Raw genomic sequence first — 21,328 nt, 5'->3', positions numbered from 1 at the left:
TTATTCCCTATGCCCCCCTCCATTCTAACCTTTGGGAACCACCAGCCTATTTTCTGTTTTTATGGAGATTCTATTCTGAGTGTTTCATATAAATGGTTGGACAATGTGTGACCTTTTGTGTCTGGCTTCTCTCACTTATCGTGCTGTCCAGGTTCATCCACATGGCAGCATGTATCACCACTTCATTCATTTTTGTGGCTGAATAATATTGTTATATGTATATACCATAATTTGTTTATCCATGTATCCCTTAATGGTTAATGGACATTTAGGTTATTTCTGCCTTTTGGGTCTTAAGAATAGTGCTTCTATAAAAATATGTCTACAATTGTTAGCTGAGTACTTCTTTCAGTTCTTTTGGGTATGCACTGAAGAATGTAATTTCTGGGTCATGTGATAATTCTGTGTTTACCATTTAGAGGAACCTTCAAACCTTTTGCACATTGGCTTAACCATTTTACATTTCCATTAGTAATGCACAGGGCTTCTAATTTCTTGACTTTCAAGTTTTACGTTTAATATAAAAGGCATCATATAGTTGCTAGTTTGGTAGAAAAGGAGAATCCGAATTGGCTAAAAATCAACAAGTCTTATATTCTAGAAACTTAACTGGTTTTCATTCTTCTTAGATATGTGGTAGATGGTGGCTTTGTGAAGCAGTTAAATCACAATCCCAGATTAGGGTTGGACATCCTGGAGGTGGTTCCAATTTCAAAGTAAGTCTCTATGTCAAGCTTTTTTGTTCAAAGAACAGTTTATTAGGTCATTTTTAACTGGTTAGGATGTATGATGTTAACTACTTGGTACCTTTTGGGGACTTCTTTTTTTCTTCTTCTTAAGGAGTGAGGCGTTACAGCGAAGTGGCCGAGCTGGCAGGACTTCCTCAGGAAAATGCTTTCGGATCTACAGTAAAGATTTTTGGAACCAGTGTATGCCTGACCATGTGATCCCTGAGATTAAGAGAACTAGTTTGACATCTGTAGTTCTGACCTTAAAGTGCCTTGCCATACATGATGTTATAAGGTATGTAGACAATTTGAAGAGAAAAAAATTTGTTAGGATGGAGCCAGGTTATTCCTCAGAATTCTTTTGAGGTATTTGACTCCTACATCCCCTTCATTTAGAGGTTTAGCTAAACCCAAATTAAAGGTTTCTTTGCAGTGCTTTCCTGTGATTTGATTCCTTGCTCCTGTTTTAACCTTGGCCTAATGGGGTGCTCCATGCTGATGTTTATTTGGATCATTTAGTGATCACTGCTTATCTGTAATGAAAGGTATATAATGACCCTTATTCCAACCAGAAAGTGGTTTTCTGGTAGCATCTTTTGTGTGACCAGCATTGTAGCAAGTACTGTGAGAGATAGAGTAATACTCTGATTGTATTTCGCTTTCACTAAACTTAAATCCTATTAAGGAAACAAGATTCAGACACATGAAAGAAAGAATGGAACAGCTGTTAAGTTCCTCAAATGTTAAACTATATAATTAGTTGGCATAGGATAGAATATTGTTGTAGGGGCTTGGAATTTCATATTATACATGATAGAGGAAATAATGAAGGAAAATACTGTTCTTGGTCTTAATTTTAGTCTAAATTGTCTGCAAAAGTGTCAGAAACTGCGGGAGATGGTGACTGTGTGTTCATAAGAAGGGAAATAATTACTAGGTATGTCCAATATGTATTGTATACTCTTGGAAAGCCAATTAAAATATTTTTTGGATAGTTTAAAACTAGAGATTTTCTAAATGAGAATATAGATCTTAGAAAGAGAAAAACATATAATATATGAAATTCTCACTCACCAATGAGAAAGAAGAACCATTTAAATAAATCTAAGTGGCTGAACAGAAAGCTTTCAGATGAACCCAGATTTTAAAATAATATTCATAATATGATTTTTGTGAATAATACATAATTACAAAGCAACATATAATCAAGAATAAATATGTATTAGAAAAATAGGAATAATATTAAGAGTGGCATATAATTAAGAATATATATATTAGAGAAGTAGGAATAATAATTACTTAATATCATCATCTGCACTGAGTTAATTTTTCCATCTTAAGTTTTAAGACTTAGAATGTACTAAAAGTCCTCAAGATGCTAAAGCCAAAAAACAAAAATATTCTCCTCTCTCTCTTTCTCCTTCTCTCTTTTTAGGATTTTATTTTTAAGTAATCTCTACACCCATTGTGGGGCTCGAACTCAGAACCCCGAAATCAAGAGTCACATGCTCCACCAACTGAACCAGCTGGATGTCCCTCTCCTCTCTCTTTTTGTTTATTTATTTATTTATTTATCCCCCCCCCCCCCCCGCCCCGCCCGCCTTTCTCTTTTTAGTATGTACGTAGAATAAGGAGAAATAGAGCCAGTATTAACTTTCAGATTTGGGGTTATAGAAGAGAAATTATGCAGGACAGGTTGCCAGAAAATTGTAAGAAATACAAATGTTTTGACTTTGTCATTCAGGAAAAGGTCAGAATCTGAAAACAACTGCCCAGTATGCTTGGAATTGATCTTCAGCAAATTCTAGCAGAGTTTTTTTTTTTTTTTTAGAAAAAAATGGTTTTAGAGAATTTAATGGTGATTTATAGTAATCCATATAAATCAAAATGGTTCACAAAGACTATGTCATAATAAACCATTTCCTTTTTAGTTTGAAGATAGGATTGTCCACATAACAGGTGCACTGTAAGAATTTATTGAATGATAATCTAATGTCTCTTGTTTTCTACACATCATATGATAAGATTATATCTACCTATTATATATCTGTTTTATCTATCTTATTCATCTTTGTGAATAAGGTGACAGGACTGTTGAATATAGTTGCCAAATAGCCAAATCCAGAATGTATTGATTAATTGCTTAGCATAGCCTACATGGAGGTTTTGCTGATAGTGTGCTGAACTTTGCTCTTTCCTCATGAGCATTTTCAGTGAAAATATTAAAGATATTGAAGTAATGGTTATATATCGCCGAAAAATGTCTTGATGTCTAATCAGTAGATGATCAAAACTGCAAGATTTAGAATGATCTTAATAGGCAAAAATCAACAAGGCCAAAGTGTGAAAGGTTACATCTTACAGCCTTTGTTTGGGTTATATATTAAGGAAATACACATGAAAAAGATCTGAAATTATCAGATCACCACAACTTAGTATGAGCTTGCAATTATTATTCTGTTTAGAAAACAACAAAAAATTCCTACTGGCGGGGATGCCTGGGTGGCTCAGCTGGTTGGCCTTTGGCTCAGGTCATGATCCCCAGATCCTGGGATGGAGTCCCACATGGCGGCATGGCTGGGGGGGGAGGGTTGGGGGGGGCGCGGATCCTGCTCAGCGGGGAGACTGCTTCTCCCTCTGCCTGCTACTTACCCTGCTTGTGCTCTCTTTCTCTGGCAAATAAATAAATAAATAAAATATTTACTATCTGGCCTTTTATAGAAAGTGTTTGCTGACTCTTGCTCTAGAAGACACAAGGACTTGTTGGTACAAGTTGTAGGAAAACTGTAGAATAGTCTACAAGATTTTTGTTTATTTGTTTTTAAATAGAGCAGTAAATCCTGGAGTGGACTTTTATGTAAGGTATTGGACCTTTTGTTCTTTGTTGGACTTTTTCAAGGTGAGAAATTGGAGTAGATGATTTAACCGTCTCAAGATTTATGGCGGAAAAAGTAATCCAGTGCCAATAGTGTTAAGTAATTATTATTAGTAGTAAGACTATATATATATATATATTCAGGCTTGGTTATATGCCACCCTTTGTGAATATTTTTGTCTAATGTTCATTAATAGTATTGTGGTTATGTAAGAATGCCTTTATTTTCCAAGATTTTATTTATTTTTCATGTATTTATTTTAGAGAGAATGAGGGTGCACGTGAGCAAGGGGAAGGGCACAGTGAGAGGAAGAAGAAGAGGGAAAGAATCCCAAGTGGACTCCGTGCTGATTGTGGAGCCCAATGTGGGCCCCATCTTAGGACTCTGAGATCATGACCTGAGCCAAAACCAGGAGTGGGACATTCAACTGACTAAGCCACCCAGGCACCCTTAAGCTGTCTTTATTTTCAGAGGATGCATGCTGAAATATTTTGGGGGGTGAATTGGCATTGTATTTACAACTTGTTTTCAGATAGTTTAGGAGAAAATAAGAATATACATAAAGCAAATATGGTAAAATTAATCAGATATACTTACAATTTTATTAAAAACCATACTGAATTAATGTTGATCAACTTGTAATATTTGTCCACTGTCAATTTTTCTCCACTGGTTTATAAAATTGTAATAAAAATTGTGGGCTATAGAACAGAGTAGTTTTGACATTGAAGAATGTCAAAATATCTATGAAGAATGGGTCAGGAGTAAGATAGAGAAAAGAATGGTGAGTGTTCCAGCTAAGGGGGATCAAAAAGAAGTACTTTTTATATTAAACAGAGGAGTGTGATTCAGCACTTAGTTCTCCTCCTGAAACCAACATTGCATGGTATGTTAACTAAGTATAATTTAAATAAAAATTTAGAAAGGAAAAAAAGACTGTGATTCAGAAAAAATAATTGCCTACCTTGCTGAATGCTGATCATGATCATAGAGTGCTTAGGGAGGGGCGCCTGGGTGGCTCAGTTGTTAAGCGTCTACCTTCAGCTCAGGTCAAAATCACAGTGTCCTGGGATCAAGTCCCAGATTGGGTTTCTTGCTCAACGGGAAGCCAGCTTTTCCCTCTGCCTGCTGCTCTCCCTCCTTGTGTTCCTTCTCTCACTATCTCTTTCTTAATATCTCTTTCATAAATAAATAAAATCTTTAAAAAAAAAAAAAAGAATGCTTGAGGGGAAAAAAAGAGAGGGAGAGGAGGCTTGAAAAAAAGAAGTAAAACCTTTAAAGAAATTGTCAAGTCTGTGTAAAATCTTACAATGGTCAAGGAATGGAATCTTAACTCCTATCTCATTTAAACCCAGGTTTCCCTATTTGGATCCACCTAATGAGAGACTCATTTTGGAAGCTCTTAAACAACTTTACCAATGTGATGCTATTGACAGGTAAAACAACAACAACAACAACAAAAACCCAACCACAACAGATGTTAATCTCTGTTTTATTTTAATTTTTAAAAATTTTTATTATTATTTTAAGTAAACTCTGTGTCACACATGGGGCTTGAACTCATGACCCCAAGATCAAGGGTCACATGCTCTACCAACTGAGCCAATCAGGCACCCCAGTCTCTTTTTTATTTTATTTACTTATTATTTATTTATTTGAGAGAGAGAGGGAGAGAGAGAATTGTGTGGGGGAGCAGAGGGAAGGAAGGACAGGCAGACTCCACACTGAGTACAGAGCCTGATGCATCACTTGATCCCATGATTCTGAGATCATGACCTGAACCCAAATCAAGAATTGGTTGCTTATCTGACTTGAGCCCCTCAGGTGCCCCCCCATCTCTTTTTCAAAGAGCATTCTTAATAGTTTCCTTTATCAGTAGAAAATGATTTGTTTGAATTGAATGGATTGTTTTATCTGAAATACGACTTTGTCCTCAGTTTTTCTTTGCCACAATTCTGAATTTTAAAATTACACGATAAAACTGTATTTGTATTTGGTATTATTTAACAAGTAATTTTTGAGGACCATTTCAGTACCAGGCTTTAAGTTGGGCATATGAAATAATAAGAGAGCCAGACCTTGTTCTTATGATTCTGTGTTGGGGAAAGATTTGGTAATGATCATTCTCTTATTTCTGCAAGGACATCCTCTTTGCTTCTGAAGCATTTTGTGTCTTTTATTATAGCACTTTATTCTGCCTCACTGTTTAGTTTTTTGGATGTATTGGCAGCTTTATGTTTTCATTTATCAATGATCAGTGTGTTGTGTTTTTTATATTGAATTTATGGAGTTGATTTAAGGTAATATAAACTATATCTGACTTATTTTAAATGGTGAACATTTCATTTGTACTCCCAAGATAGAAAGAACTTAAGAACCTTATCTTTCTATTAAGGAGCGGCCATGTGACCAGGTTGGGTTTGTCTATGGTGGAATTTCCTCTCCCTCCACATCTGACATGTGCAGTAATAAAGGCTGCTTCTCTGGATTGTGAAGATCTACTACTTCCAATAGCAGCAATGTTGTCTGTGGAAAATGTCTTCATTAGACCGGGTAAGAAGTTTATGATGAGTTTTTAAAAAATTATAGACTTTATTTTTTAGAGCAGTTTTAGGTTTAAAGAAAAGTTGAGGATAAGTACAGACACGCAGAGTTACCTTATACTTAACATCTTTTATTAGTGTGGTACATTTGTTATTATTGATGAGCCTGTATTGATACATGATGATTAACTAAGGGTCACTGTATTGTATATTTGGGTTTTGACAAAACCCTGTATCTGTAGTAACACATTTCCACCGTTACAGTAATACACTAAAAAATTGCACTCCTCTGAACATCTCCTTGTTGTCCACCTATTCATCCCTATATCCCTTCTGCCAAGATAGCTTGGCAATGCACATTTAAGGTTCCTTGTTGTCTTTTAAAGCATAATAGTTCTTTTCTTTCTATTGTTTAGGATTTGTTTATATTTTCTCATATTGAAGGACATCTTGGTTGCTTTCAAGTTTCGGCAATTATGAATAAAGCTGCTGTAATCCATGTACAGGTTTTTGTGTGGACATAGGATTTCAACTCACTGCTGAGTTATGATACAACAATAGGTTTATATTTGTAAGAAACTGCTAAACTATCTTCCAAAGTGTCTGCACAGTTTTGTGTTCTCACCTACAATGAGTCTGAGAATTCCTGTTGCTCTACATCCTCACCAGCATTTGGTATTGCCATTGTTTTAGATTTTGACCATTCTAATAAGTGTTTAGCACTTGTTAGTAACTTGTTTTAACATGCAGATCCCTGATGACATATGATGTTAACCATCTTTTTATATGCTTATTTGTCATCTGTGGATTTTGTGTGTGTGTGTGTGTGTGTGTGTGTGTGAGGTGTCCATTTAGGTCTTTTTATTATGTTATTTTATTTTATTTAAAGATTTCATTTTTAAGTATTTTATTTTATTTATTTTATTATTTTATTATATATTTTATTTATATATTATAAATATATATATTATATATTTTTATTATATATTTTATTTTATTTAAAGATTTCATTTTTAAGTAATCTCTGTACCCAGTGTGGGGCTCAAACTTGTAACCCTGAGATCGAGTTGCATGCTTTACCAACCAAGCCAGCCAGGCACCCCCAATTTAGAAAACTAAATTGGGTAGTTTTCTTATTGTTGAGTTTTAGGAGTTCTTTGTATATTTCAGATAACAGTCCTTTATCAGGTATGTCTTTTGCAAATATTTTTTCCAAGTCTATGGTTTGTCTTATCATTCTTTTGACATTATCTTTCATAGAGCAGAAGTTTTAAATTTTAATGAAGTCCGGTTTTCAGTTACTTCTTTTATGGGTCATGTGTTTGGTGGTGTTATATTTGAAAAGTCATCACCATACCCAACATCCTTTAGGTTCTCTCCTATGTTATCTTGTAGGAGTTGGATGTCCATTTTTTCTAACCCCATTTGTTCAAAAAGCTATCCTTCTTCCATTGAAATACCTTTCCCCCTTGTTAAAGATGATTTAACTAATTTGTGTGGGTCTGTTTCTGAGCCCTGTATTCTGTTCCATTGACCTCTTTTCCTACTCTTCTGTCAATAACACACTGTCTTGAATATTAGAGCTTTATAGTAATTCTTGAAGTTGGATAGGGTTAGTTTTCTGACTTTGCCCTTCCCCTTCAATTAGGGATTATGTCAAATCTGTAGATCAGGCTGGAAAGAATTGATATCTTAACAGTATTGAGCCTTTCTATCCATGTACATGAAATATTTCCCCGTTTATTTAGATTCTCCAGTAATTCACTGGGCATTTTTATTACCATATATCTAGCCCTATGAGACGTGAAACTGAGGATCAAAGAATTTTACATTTTGTTATTCTTTAACTTAGTTGTTTGAAATAGAGAGTTTATAATGTTCCTGGCTAAGAATTAATTTCCTTTCACTGGTAAAGGAAGATAGTATGGTGGACTTTTGCCCTGTTATAGTACATTAGTAATATATTAACTTTTCTTCCCTAGACTCAAAAGAAATGCAAGTTCAGCACCTGTATCTTAAGAGAATTGTTTTGAGGTTCAGACTTCTGCTTCTTTCATTTCTTGGTGTATCTGTATGGGACACAACTTAGTTCTTCTCATAGCAGCTTTACTTTCTTCTAATGGGGGTAGGGGTAGGGTCAGAATGGTTTTTTGTTTGTTTGTTTGTTTGTTTGTTTTTTAGGAGCTTCTGGGAGAGCCTGGATGGCTTAGTTAGTTTAACTTCTGACTCTTGATTTTGGCTCTGGTCATGATCTCAGGGTTGTGAGATCATGCCCCTGTGATGGGTATGGAGCCTGCTTAAGGTTTTCTCTTGCCCTCTCCCTTCTGCCCCTCCCCCCTTGAGTGAATGAATATATATAAAAATAAATTAAAAAATAAATAAATAAAAGACCTTCTGAGTAGACTGTGTTTCTTGCCTATAGCCAAGACTAAAAATAGTATGTGCTACCATAATGGCCATATCCCTTTATAAGCTGTGAGTGTGTGTCCAGATTGGTTTGTTTATTGCCAAGATTGTAATGGAGAATACATTTTTCTGTAAAAGTACTCTGGTTTAATCAGTGAGCTGCCTATCCTAAATAATTGTAGTCTTCTTTTCCCCTTCCCCCTAGATTGTAGTCTTAAGTGTCAGAATTTTGGTTCTAGTAATACCCCGAATTACAATTTTCTTTTCTAGTAAAGAGTAATATGCAGGGGCACTTAGGTGGCTCAGTCTGTTAAGTGTCAGTCTTTGGGTCAGGTCCTGATCCCTGATCAGGGTGTTAGGATCCAGCCCCACCTCTGGCTCCTCAGCGGGGAGTCTGCTTCTTCCTCTGACCCTCCCCTCTCCTGGTCTCTCTCTCTCAAACAAATAAAATCTTAACAAAAAAAAAAAGATTCCATACAGTAAATAAGGTTGGCTGGGTGGTAGTTAGGGGATGGGTGAAATAGGTGAAGGGAATTAAGAAAAACAGACTTCAATTATAAAATAAATAAGTCGTGGAGATGAAAGCATAGTATAGAGAATGCAGTCAGTAGTGTTGTACTAATGTTTTATAGTAACTGCACTTACTATGGTGAGTGTTGAGTAATGTATATAATTGTTAAATCACTATGTTGTACAACTGAACCTAATGTAGCATTGTATGTCAGCCATCCCTTAATGATAATCCTTAAGTGAATAAGTCTAGCTGGGTTTCTAAGCTAAAAATACTCTAAAAACTAGTAAAGAGTATTGAGGTGAGAGTCAAGAGATCAGGGTTCTAACCTGACTCCACTGCAACCTAATTTTCTGACTATTGACCTAGTTTTTCTGGACTTCATTTTTCATTTGTAAAATCAGGGAGTTAGATTAGATTAAGGTGATCCAATCTTATAGTCTTACAAGGGTAGAAAAAGGAACTGGTTTTCCTCCTTGGAACTTTCTAAGTAGATGAAACCACTCTGGTGTTAGCTCTTTTTTTTTTTTTTAAATTACCTTTTTATTGGAATACAATTTCAAAGTTACAGAAATGTTGAAAGTACAGTAAAGAATTTCCTTTATACCTTTTACCTAGTTTCATCAGTTTTTAACTTTTTTCTGTATTTGCTTTACTATTCTTTTTCTCTTTCTCTGTCTCTCTATATGTATGTATGCATTTTATGTATTTTTAAGAGTCACTTAGGAACGTTACACTCCCTTACCACAAAATATTGATAACATATATTTACTAAGAATAAGGGCAGTCTCTTACTTAACCATAGTATATTTATCAAAATTAGGAAATTTAGTATTGACACAATACTATTATCTAGTCCAAAGTCCATATTCAAATTGTCCTTTGTCCCTAGAATATACAGAAGTAGCTTTAGAATTCCTAAGATACACCACTGACTGCTTACAGTTTTTATTTATTTATGTTTAATTATTTTTTAAAGATTTCATTTATTTATTTGAGAGAGAGAGACACACACACACACACACACAGAGCGACTGAGAGCACCAGTGGAGGTGGGGGGAGGCAGAGGGAGAGGGAGAAAGAGACTCCCTGCTGAGTAGGAAGCCTGACTCTGCGTTCAATCCCAGGACCCTGAGATCATGACCTGAGCCGAAGGCAGAGGCTTTAACCCACTAAACCACCAAGGCATCCCTCAAATAAATAAATCTTAAAGAAAGCAATTGCCAGCCCTTTTCCCCAAATGGCTATACCATTTTAAAATTCCATCAGCAATGTTTGCACCACATGTCTTCCTCAACATTTGGTGTTGCCTGTCATGTTATTTTACACATTCTATTATGTATTGGTGATCCCTCCTTATGGTTTCATTTGCATTTTCCTGCTGACTAATATTTTTGTGCATTCATGTGATTATTGGCCATTTATCTGTCTTCTTTGTGAATTGTCTGTTAAAATCTTTTATTCAGGTTTTAAATTTATTAAAAAATTATGGAATCTCAGAGATTTCAGTTTATTCTGAATACAGGTTATTTGGTAGATAATGAGTTGCATGTAGTTGTTCCCACTCTGGGCTTTTCTGTTTACTTTCTGAACAGTGGCTTTTGATGACGGGGGCTTTTGAATTTTGGTAAGTTTAATATATCAGTTACTATTGTTGTGGTTACTTTCTGAATGCTAAAAGATCTTTGCCTGCCCCAGAATCATGAAAATATACTTCCCTCTCATATTTCTATTGATACTTTCCTACAAGCTTTACATTATTGAGCTTTTAATATAGTACAGTGATCCATCTGAATTTAAGCTTTGTATATGGTATGAGGTAGAGGTCTAGGTTACTTTTTTTCTCTGTGATCATCCACTTATTCCAGCACATTTATGGAAAAGATTTTTCCCTCCACTGAATTGCATTGATACCTTTTTAGAAAATCTAGGGACTATATATGTGTGACTGTTTTTTCTGGACTTTATTTCATTGATCTGTTTTTCCTTATGTCAGTGCCACTTAGTGTTGATTACACAGCTTTATGGTAAATTTTGAAATCAGATATTGTAAGTCTTTCAACATTGTGTTCCTTTTTTGATACTCTTGTGGTTATTCCATATTCCTTGCATTTTTATATAAATTTTAGAATCAGCATATCAGTTTTTTCAGGAAAAAGCCTGCTAGAATTTTGATAAGGATTGTGTTAAAGCCTTTATTCTTATTGCTGTTGCTTAACATGCCCTTGCTGTAGGGCTGATAATATACATCTTTAATCACAGTTTACTCAATGAATATTTTATTGCATCGTGTAGAATACAGGAAAGCTTACAACAATTTAGTTCCATTCACTCCTCCATCATGTGTGCTACTGTTGTCATATAAATTATATTTACATATGTTATGAGCTTCAAATATAGTATTCAAATATAGTATTATAGTATTTCCTTTAAATCTTCTTATGTCTTTGAAAGAAGTTGAGAAGAAATGAAAAATTAAGTCCATTCCAGTACTGGAAGTAGAAGGTCAGGTATTGGTTTAAGCAATTTTTTTCTTTTGAAGAGTTTATTTATTTATTTATTTTAGGGAGGGATAGTGCATGATGTGCCTGCCTACGTGAGCAGAGGGGAGGGGCAGAGGGACAGGTAGGGAGAGAGAATCTCAAGCAATCTGTGCTCTGAGCATGAAGGCTGAAGCCATTGTGGGGCTCAGTCCCTCCTCCCTGAGATCATGACCCGAGCTGAAACCCAGAGTTGGTTGCTCAACCAGCCAAGCCACCCAGGCACCCCTGGTTTTAAAATTTTTGTTTAGAATCTTCTCTCTGTGGATGGATAGTTGACTCAACTTTTTAGCTTTTCAGGTTGTTCAGGTCTTAGGTTTTTTTGTTTTGTATGTATTTATGTATTTATTTATTTATTTATTTATGAGAGAGAGAGAGAGAGAGAGAGAGAGAGAGAGAAAGAGAACATGAGAGGGGAGAGGTCAGAGGTAGAAGCAGACTTCCTGCCAAGCAGAGAGCCGGATGTAGGACTTGATCATGGGACTCCAGGATCATGGCCTGAGCCAAAGGCAGTTGCTCAACCAACTGAGCCACACAGGTGCCCTTGTTTGTTTAAGATTTTATCAGAGACAGTAGGAGCAGTGGGGAGGAGGAGAGAGAGGGAAAAGCAGATTCCCTGGTGAGCAGGGAGCCTAATACAGGGCTCTACCCAGGGCCAAAGGCAGACACTTAATCAACTGAGCCACCCAGGTGCCCTGGTCTTAGGTTTTAATTATGTGGTGGTGGTGTTTTTTAAGATTTTATTTATTTATTTGTCAGAGGGAGCACAAGGAGGGAGAGAGGAAGGTAGAGAGAGAAGCAGGCTTCCTGCTGAGCAAGGAGTCCTACTCAGACTTGATCCCAGGACTCTGGGATTATGACCTGAGCCAAAGGCAACCCTTAACTGACTGAGCCACTCAGGCATTCCTGTTCTTTGTTTTTCTTTTAATCAAGTTCTAGAGTTGCTTTTGATATCTTGAAGGCCTTTTTTGGGTCCTAACTTTAGGAAATATTATTTGAAAGTGACCTATATTTGAAGGCACTCAAGGAAAAGGGAGACTTCCCTTTGTTAGCTTAATACTTGGCTTTAGAGATCTGTGGACTCTTTAGAATATTCAGATAATATAGCCAATAAGATTATGTATTTTTTCTGTGCTTTGATTTGGTGAGTTGGTTTATTTTTTTCTTAAGATTTTATTTATTTGAGAGAGAGGGAGAGTGAGAGGTAGAAGCAAATTCTTGGCTGAGCAGAGAGCAGGGCTCTTTCCCAGGACCCAGAAATCATGAACTGAGCTGAAAGCAGATGTTTAACCTATCCTGAGCCACCCAAGATTAAGTCTTGCCTTTGTGAAGCACTTGATGTGAATCATGTTAATGGATATGAAACATGAATTACCCCCAAAGCACTAAGGTAGCTCAGATTCAGTGTTTCTAGATTCCACAGAATAAAAATGCAACTGTGAAATAGCAATGGCCTTTTCTATTGTTATGAAAGAGACAGGATTGAGGTTTTTTTTTTTTTCCTTTAGATACTGACCTAGGCTTCTTTTTTTAAAAATAGGTAGTACCTAGGTCCCTGGGTGGCTCCGTTGGTTAAGCATCTGCATTTGGCTCAGGTCATGATCCCAGGGTCCTGGGATGAAGCCCCACATTGGGCTCCCTTCTGGGTGGGGAGGCTATTTCTCCCTCTCCCTCTGCCCCTCTCCCTGCTCATGTGCTTTCCCGCTCACTCTCAAATAAATAAATAAAATCTTTAGGGGCGCCTGGATGGCTCAGTGGGTTAAAGCCTCTGCCTTCGGCTCAGGTCATGATCCCAGGGTCCTGGGATTGAGCCCCACATCGGGCTCTCTGCTCCGAGGGGAGCCTGCTTCCTCCTCTCTCTGCCTGCCTCTCTGCTTACTTATGATCTCTCTCTGTCAAATAAATAAATAAAATCTTTTAAAAATAAATAAATAAATAAATAAAATCTTTTAAAAAAATAGGTAATACATGAGGTGTTATTGTCAAATATATTGCATTTCTATGTTAATAGGCCCAACAACACAATTTTATAGATAGTGTTTCATGCAATTTCTTTTTAAATCACAGAAGGGGACATAATAGAAGAGATAATTATACTTTCTTATTTACCAACATATTTACTTTTACCAGTATTCTTTTTCAGTGTCATTCAGATTGCTCTCTGGTGTCACTTCCTTTCAGCCTGAATAACTTCCTTTATTATTTCCTGTAAGTCAGGTATGCCAGCAATGAATTCTTTTAGGTTTTGTTATCTGGGAATGTCTTTATTTTTCCTTCATTTTGAAAGATCATTTTGTTGGATATAGGATTCTTAGATAACAGTTTAGCACTAAATAAATATATTATCCCAGTCGTTTAGCATCCGTCATGTCTAATGAGAAGTCATTTGTTAATTTTATTGGCATTCTCTTGTACATAATAAGTCGTTTTCCTTTTGCTGCTTTCAGTATTCTGGCTATTGTGAATCTGTGGGTCTTTTTGCTTTTATCTTTTTGGAGTTCATTAAGCTTCCTCTAATCAAAACTTAGATTAATGTTTTTCATCAAATTTTGGGATTTTTCTTCAACAATTATTTCCTTAAAATTTTTTCTACCTCTTCCTCTTATTTCCTTCTGGCAGTCCCATTACACAAGGTTCATGTGCTTACTGGTGTCCCACATTTCTCTGACACTGCTCATTTTTGATCATTCTTTTTTTTCCCCCCTCTGTTCTTTGGATTGCATAATCTCTTTTGATCTATATTTTGCTGATTCTTTCTTCTTCCAGCCCAAATCTACTACTGAGCCCCACTTAGTGTAAGTTTTCGTATTTTTTATTGCACATTTCAGTTCCAGCAGTCAGCTACTGGTTGATTGCAGGTCGTACTTAATACCTTCAAGCTAGTGATGTTTTCACCCTTTACTGTTCAATCTGTGTTGTGTGGTTTAGAGACTGTTTTCATAGTTTAGAGTTTATGAGTTTGTCCTGTATTCAGCCATAGACCAGAGGCTCAGGTGTTCTCTTTCCTTTTGTACCTCCTCAGAAGGTACAACCTTGGAGGTCTATATAGTCTCTTAGAACATCGGGACAACTATGGGTTTAGTTGGTTTCTCTGATCTTTCTGTTAAGTTTTTGGTCGGCTTTACTTTCTTGCTGGCCTGCCTCTGTTGGTAACAGATTAAGTTGTTAGTCTCCACTGATTGCTAGCTGATGGCCCTGTTGTTTTTGACAGTGCTCTAGGGGCATAAATTACTCTGTAGTTTGATCCAGATAAAGTTGGGCACCTTGGCAGGGGCAAAGTATTGCTGGTTTCTAGTGCCTCTGTGCTTTCCTGGGGAAAAACCTCTGTGCTATGGAGCAGGAGCTGGGAGTTGATTGGGAGTGGGCTCTTCAATGGCTGCCCCACCCAGATCCTCCCGTCAGAGCAGAAGCTTAAAGTGGGAGGAGGTGGGAACTGGTGCTTTGGTCACCACCACTGCCCAGTATACATTTTCCTTAGCATAAAGCTTGGTGAGACGGCATCTGTAGATATTCACCAGCTGCCAAAAACAAAAACAAAAACCTGATATAGGAAACTGGGAGTAGTGGGAGCTACCACTCAGCTGCTGAACTCACTAGAACAGCTTTTCTGCAATACAGAGCTGTAAGGGAATGGAAAGCTGTAATTCACGATCTTTAGCTGTTCCCCCATTTATTAGCTGTTCAGCCTTGATCTTCCTTACAGAGTAGGAGCTGGAGGTGAGGGAAAGGCTGCCACTTTCAGGCTGCTGAGCCCTCTGGAATTGTCCTCCACACACAAAGCTATGGGGTGTTGAGCGTAGTTCCTACTCGAACGTGATCCTTCTTCTGTTCTTACGGAAGTCCATAGATTCAGTCAATCTCCAGAGACTTTGAATGATTGTTTTGGTAATTTTGACTGGCTTAGCAGATGTCTGTCTGGGAGAGAGGTTTCACCTAACTCTTTACATCACCATTTTTGATATATGTACATAGTTAACAATTCAAACACTGCACAAAGAATTAAGTGAAGTATTCCTCTCCTAAGTCTTCCTCTCCTAAAGATGTCCTTAGGTCCGATTTGTAGAGGCAACAATTGCTACCATATATCTCAGTTCATAACTTAGAGAGAGATTATGGCCTATATATAAATACATAATTAATTTTTAAACTTGGATCATGAAGAACTTCAGCTGCTGCAAAATGCAGCTTCAGCTTTTGAGCATTTGACTTGCTAAGATCTTGTTACACCCAAAATATGGATTAGCTTTCCAGATGCTTCTGTATGCATTTGTAGTCTTTATAGGTTAAGCAGTCCTTTACTGGCTTGGGTTCTGTAGATCACCCAATTTAGTTTATCATATACTTACTGGTAAAACTGGGTAGTATTCTCACATCTAACATTAAATTAAGATTATAAACATCAAGATGATCATTCTGTCAACATTTTTAGTGATCTGCCTTTTGCTGTAGTAAACTGTGTATAGGGTCCGCTAGTACAGATATTATTTTAGAAGTCAGACAATAGGGCACCTGGGTGGCTCAGTCGTTAAGCATCTGCCTTCCGCTCAGGTCATGATCTTGGGTTCCTGGGATTGAGCCCTGCATCAGGCTCTCTGCTAAGTGGGGAGCCTGCTTCCCCCCCTCTTTCTGCCTGCCTCTCTGCCTACTTGTGATCTCTGTCTGTCAAATAAATAAATAAAATCTTTAAAAAAATATAGAAGTCAGACAATAGAGTGAGAGCTGTTAAATATTTTTTAGGTGGTGAAAAACATTGCCTTGAAATGGAACAAATTTAAACATTGGGTTGGTTCTGAAGTCTTTAATTATGTTAATTGTGACATTTTTAGAACTAAAGGGCATTTTATATGTATGTGACACTTGTGGCTTTATTCCTCTGTTTCGGCTCTGAGGATTGTTATTATTACTGAAATCCCCTGTGAAATAGTTTTGTTTTCTGTTCGATTGCTATATAGAAAAGTATTGAATTATCTTCCCAAATGGAGAAGTTCAGCTGATACAACTTGTTTTGCTGCTTCACCTTGTCACTTACAGTTCTTGCTTTAGAAGATCAACCTATTTGCAAGACATAAAACTGATAATAGCATTTCATCCGGAGAAAGATAATAAATTAAAGATAGTGACAAGTCTACTGGAAAGCAATTAAAGGTGAATAGTCAGACTGTTGTTTAGAGGATAAAATTGCTGAGATTGTAGGAACTGTGTGATATGGGTTTTGATTTTCCCATACATATCCTGAATTTACTATGGGACTTCAGCCTGTTTTAATTTTAATTCATTAGGTTTTTTTGTGGGGGGGAATTCAGGGAAAAGAAACAAAAATATGTTATCTATTCTCTTGACTTTGAGAATAATAGAGGAAGAAAGACAGAGAGACGGTAGCAACGTGGAATGGACAGCCAGGGAAGCAATGTGCTGTCTGCATTTTTAAAAATGTGAGCAGGTAGCCACTTTAAACAACAGGGATCCAATACTAACGAGCAGAATTGATTTTCAGAAAATATGAGCTGAGCTTAAAATTGTAATCTATGCTAAAAGTTGTTGCCATTATACTGACATTTTAATAAGAGATGGTAAGCCACCTGTGTAAATTATGCTTGTAGGTATCATAGCCAAATTGAATGGCTGGCTAGAGGCAGAGAAAGGAAGAACTGAGCCAAGGTAGGAAGCTTCTTTGAGGCTTTATAGCCCCGGGGTCCAAGGCAGCTGGTGTTCTACATAGCTATAGCACGAAACACAATTCAGGGATCCCGGAGCTCCTGCCTGATAGGCTTGTCTCCTGGTGTTGGGGGCCAGGACAGGGTGCTGCTCAAGTGTTGTGTGATTTGACTTTTGGCATAATACCTTTTGGGCAGTGGTGATTCAGTGCTTGAAATTAAATGTCTTGGCTTAAAAATCAGTTTCCCTGGGTGGTTCAGGAGATGAGAATTGTATTCTCACCTTGGCAGGGCTGTTTGTATTACAGGCAGGGCCTGTAATTAATCATATTCTCTCTCCTTTTGTCTCTAGGTAACAACTGCTTCCTTCACTTGTTACCTAGGTAACAAAGGTGGAAGCTACTTAAAGCCTGAGATGAAAGACCTTTTATCTTCATGGGTGTTTTCTTTGATTAGATTGCTTTCCTCCTAATACCAGGAACTGCTGCTTTGCAGATTCACATCGTAGTCTATATATGCTGCTCTCTAGTATCAGGCATCATAGTGCCTATGCTAAATCGAGTTGTGATGGGTGTACTGAAGGAATAGGAATTGTGGTATGATGTGATAGAATGAAGAAGCACTAGGAAATTTGGGGGAAAAAAACAAAAGTGGGACTTTGAAAGAAATTTAGCTTGGGTAAAGTACTATTTGGAGAACTTGGTTGATCAGAGAGTATATCAATCCTGAGTAGGACTGGGTCAAAGTCAATAACAGATGAATCTCAGAAACATCAGATACATGAAGTACATTTATACAAAATTTAGAAACTTTTCTGTGGGGTTAGAAGTCAGGATATGGTTACCCTTGTGGAGGGGAACAGATAGTTATTGGGTATTTTGGTAGGTTTTTTTTGTTAACATTGAGGTGTACAGTTACAACCTGGTAGTTTTCTACATGCATGTTTTACTTCAATAAAAAGTTTAAAAAAGGAAAGAAGAACTTATAATAGTTCAGTTCTGCTTATATGGTAGTCCTGTCTAATTGCCCTTAATTAGGAACTGAATAAATAGGGACTGGTTAAATTGTGTTATGTTCTTTTACCCCTAGGGATACAATATAGCTATTTTGAGAATGAATAATTCTACATGTACTGACATGAAGCCGTTATTAAGTAAAGGAAGTTTCAAAACATATAACCCGTTTTTATAAAAAATAAACCATCATATACGTACACTGGTATATACATAGAAAATATCTTGAAGGCATCAGGGAAATACAAATCAAAACCACAATGAGATACCACCTCATACCAGTCAGAATGGCTAAAATTAACAAGTCAGGAAACAACAGATGTCGGCGAGGATGCAGAGAAAGGGGAACCCTCCTACACTGTTGGTGGGAATGCAAGCTGGTGCAGCCACTCTGGGAAACAGTATGGAGGTTCCTCAAAAAGTTGAAAATAGAGCTCCCCTACTACCCAGCAATTGCACTACTGGGTATTTATCCCAAAGATACAAATGTAGTGATCCAAAGGGGCAACTGCACCCCTATGTTTATAGCAGCAATGTCCACAATAGCCAAACTATGGAAAGAACCTAGATGTCCATTGACAGATGAATGGATAAAGAGGATATGATACGCGTGTGCATACACACACACAGTATGGAATATTACACAGCCTCAGAAAAATGAAATCTTGCCATTTGCAACCCTGTGGATGGAACTACTAGAGGGTATTGTGCTAAGCAAAATAAGTCAATCAGAGAAAGACAGTTATCATATGATCTCACTGATATGTGGAATTTAAGAATAAGGAAGAGGATCATAGGGAAAGAGAGGGAAACAATGAAAGAAGATGAAACCAGAGAGGGAGATGAACCATAGGAGACTCTTAATCTCAGGAAACAGTCAGGTTGCTGGAGGGAAGGGGATGGGGGAACGGGGTGACTGGGTGATGGACATTGGGGAGAGTATGTGCTGGGGTGAGTGCTGTGTATTGTATAAGACTGGTGAATCATAGGCTGTACCCCTGAAACAAATAATACATTATATGTTAATGATTTGAAAATTTTTAAATTTAAAAAACAAAAACAAAATATCTGAAGGACACACATTCAATAATTAACAATGGTTAGCCTTGAGGATTGGTTTGTGGGTAATGTGACCAAGTGGGGAATGTTAAACTTTTATATAATGGTTTTTTTTTTTTTATTTTTTTATTTTTTTAAAGATTTTTATTTATTTATTTGATAGACCGAGAGAGATCACAAGTAGGCAGAGAGGCAGGCAGAGAGAGAGGGGGAAGCAGGCTCCCCGCTGAGCAGAGAGCCCGATGTGGGGCTCGATCCCAGGACCCTGATATCATGACCTGAGCTGAAGGCAGAGGCTTAAACCACTGAGCCACCCAGGCGCCCCTATATAATGTTTTTATTGTGAAGATGGGTTATTCTTATGATCAAAACAAACTTAAAAAATAAATTCTAAATACTATTTTAAAGGCAAATGTATTGGGAGAATTATTGTTACTATTCTTATTAAATCTCCAACATGGTTAAAAGAAATAAAGGAGTTGTGGGAGTAATTAGAGCCTCCCATCCCCCCAGAAGATTTACTATAGTTCCACCTTATTCCACTATAGATGATGAGGCAGATTTCTAATGACCTTGAGTAAACAAAACGAATATAGGCATTTGATGTAAAGTACAACTAAATTGCCTCTCTGATTGTCATTTTTAGTTGATCCAGAGTATCAGAAGGAAGCAGAACAAAGACATCGAGAATTGGCAGCTAAAGCTGGAGGATTTAATGACTTTGCAACTTTAGCTGTCATCTTTGAACAGTGCAAATCAAGGTACGTGGAATAGTTCTGTGTACTAGAAAGTTGTCCGTTTGAATTATCGCTCCAGTATATATTTACTTTGTGACTTTAGACAATAAAATTCAGTGGGGGAACTACTGACCTCAAGGTATTTTTGTGAACATTAGTGAGATTTATCTATGCCAGATGGCTGTTACTAAGTGGGCATTTATTATTTAGTATTAGTTCTCTTCTTTCTTCTCTCCCTAAACCTTTCCTGAAGATAACCTTATCAAATTTTAGTTCTGTAGAAGTAGCTTCGATGAAAAAATGACTTGATATATTTGTTAAAAAGAAGAAATTCATTTGTAAATTATTTTTTAATTCCCTCAGGGGCACCTACCTTAGTTTTTTCAAATTCCTTGAAGTGCTTTCTCTGTAATTGGACAGGTCTCTTAAAAGAACTGACTGTTGCTTATTTGTTTCTAGTTTTGTAATAGAAAATGAGAGAATTAGACTGTCTTTTCTTTTTCTAAGGATTTTATTTATTTACTTGAGAGAGAGAGAGAGAGTGAGAGAGAAAGCATGAGAGGGGAGAGGGTCAGAGGGAGAAGCAGACTCCTTGCTGAGCAGGGAGCCCGATGTGGGACTCCATCCCAGGACTCCAGGATCATGACCGAAGGCAGTCACCCAACCAACTGAGCCATCCGGGCACCCTGTCTTTCTTTTTTTAAGTAAACTCTGTGCCCCAACATGGGGCTTAATCCCATAACCCTGAGATCAGTAGTAACATGCTTTACTGAGTGAGGCAGCCAGGTGCTCCTGTTAGACTGTCTTTCACTTATAGAAGTTATTTCAGGAAACCAATATTTTTGTTTTGCAGTGGAGCTCCAGCTTCATGGTGCCAAAAACACTGGATTCACTGGAGATGCTTATTTTCTGCATTTCGTGTTGAAGCTCAACTTCGAGAACTAATCAGGAAGCTTAAACAGGTAATTACTACAATGATACTTTTCTTGAGTAGCATTTTGGCAAGATTCTCTGAGTACGGTCTTCCAAACTATGGAAACTATAAGGTGTTCTGATCTGTGGTTTGTAGGAATAGGCCCCATTCCTAAATGTGTGTGAGTACCAAGCTCTGTTACCTCTTGTATCCTTTCGGGAGTTTTTTTTCCTGGTCTTTGGTAATTTCCTCACATTCATATGCTAACCAGTGCTCTGCTAAACACTTGTGGAGGCTCTTCTGCAAATCTTTGGAGTTCTGTCTCTGTCAAATTCTCTTCTTTCCTGA

General features: G+C 37.1%; 1 protein-coding gene across 2 annotated transcripts in view; it reads left to right on the top strand.

Moving 5' to 3' along the window:
* DHX40 (DEAH-box helicase 40) overlaps positions 1-21,328 on the top strand; it is a 43,986-nt gene that overhangs the window by 15,340 nt on the left and 7,318 nt on the right. For both annotated transcript variants that reach the window (XM_032321300.1, XM_032321299.1), the window contains 6 exons: positions 630-716; positions 841-1,023; positions 4,960-5,040; positions 6,000-6,157; positions 19,977-20,091; positions 20,921-21,029. In XM_032321300.1, the coding sequence (XP_032177191.1) occupies positions 630-716; positions 841-1,023; positions 4,960-5,040; positions 6,000-6,157; positions 19,977-20,091; positions 20,921-21,029 (733 nt within the window). The remainder of the gene's footprint in view (positions 1-629; positions 717-840; positions 1,024-4,959; positions 5,041-5,999; positions 6,158-19,976; positions 20,092-20,920; positions 21,030-21,328) is intronic.

This window comes from Mustela erminea, chromosome 18 (assembly GCF_009829155.1).
Source record: "Mustela erminea isolate mMusErm1 chromosome 18, mMusErm1.Pri, whole genome shotgun sequence".
In the NCBI taxonomy this organism is placed as follows: Eukaryota; Metazoa; Chordata; class Mammalia; order Carnivora; family Mustelidae; genus Mustela; species Mustela erminea.
This window is presented reverse-complemented; position numbering and strand designations above follow the sequence as displayed.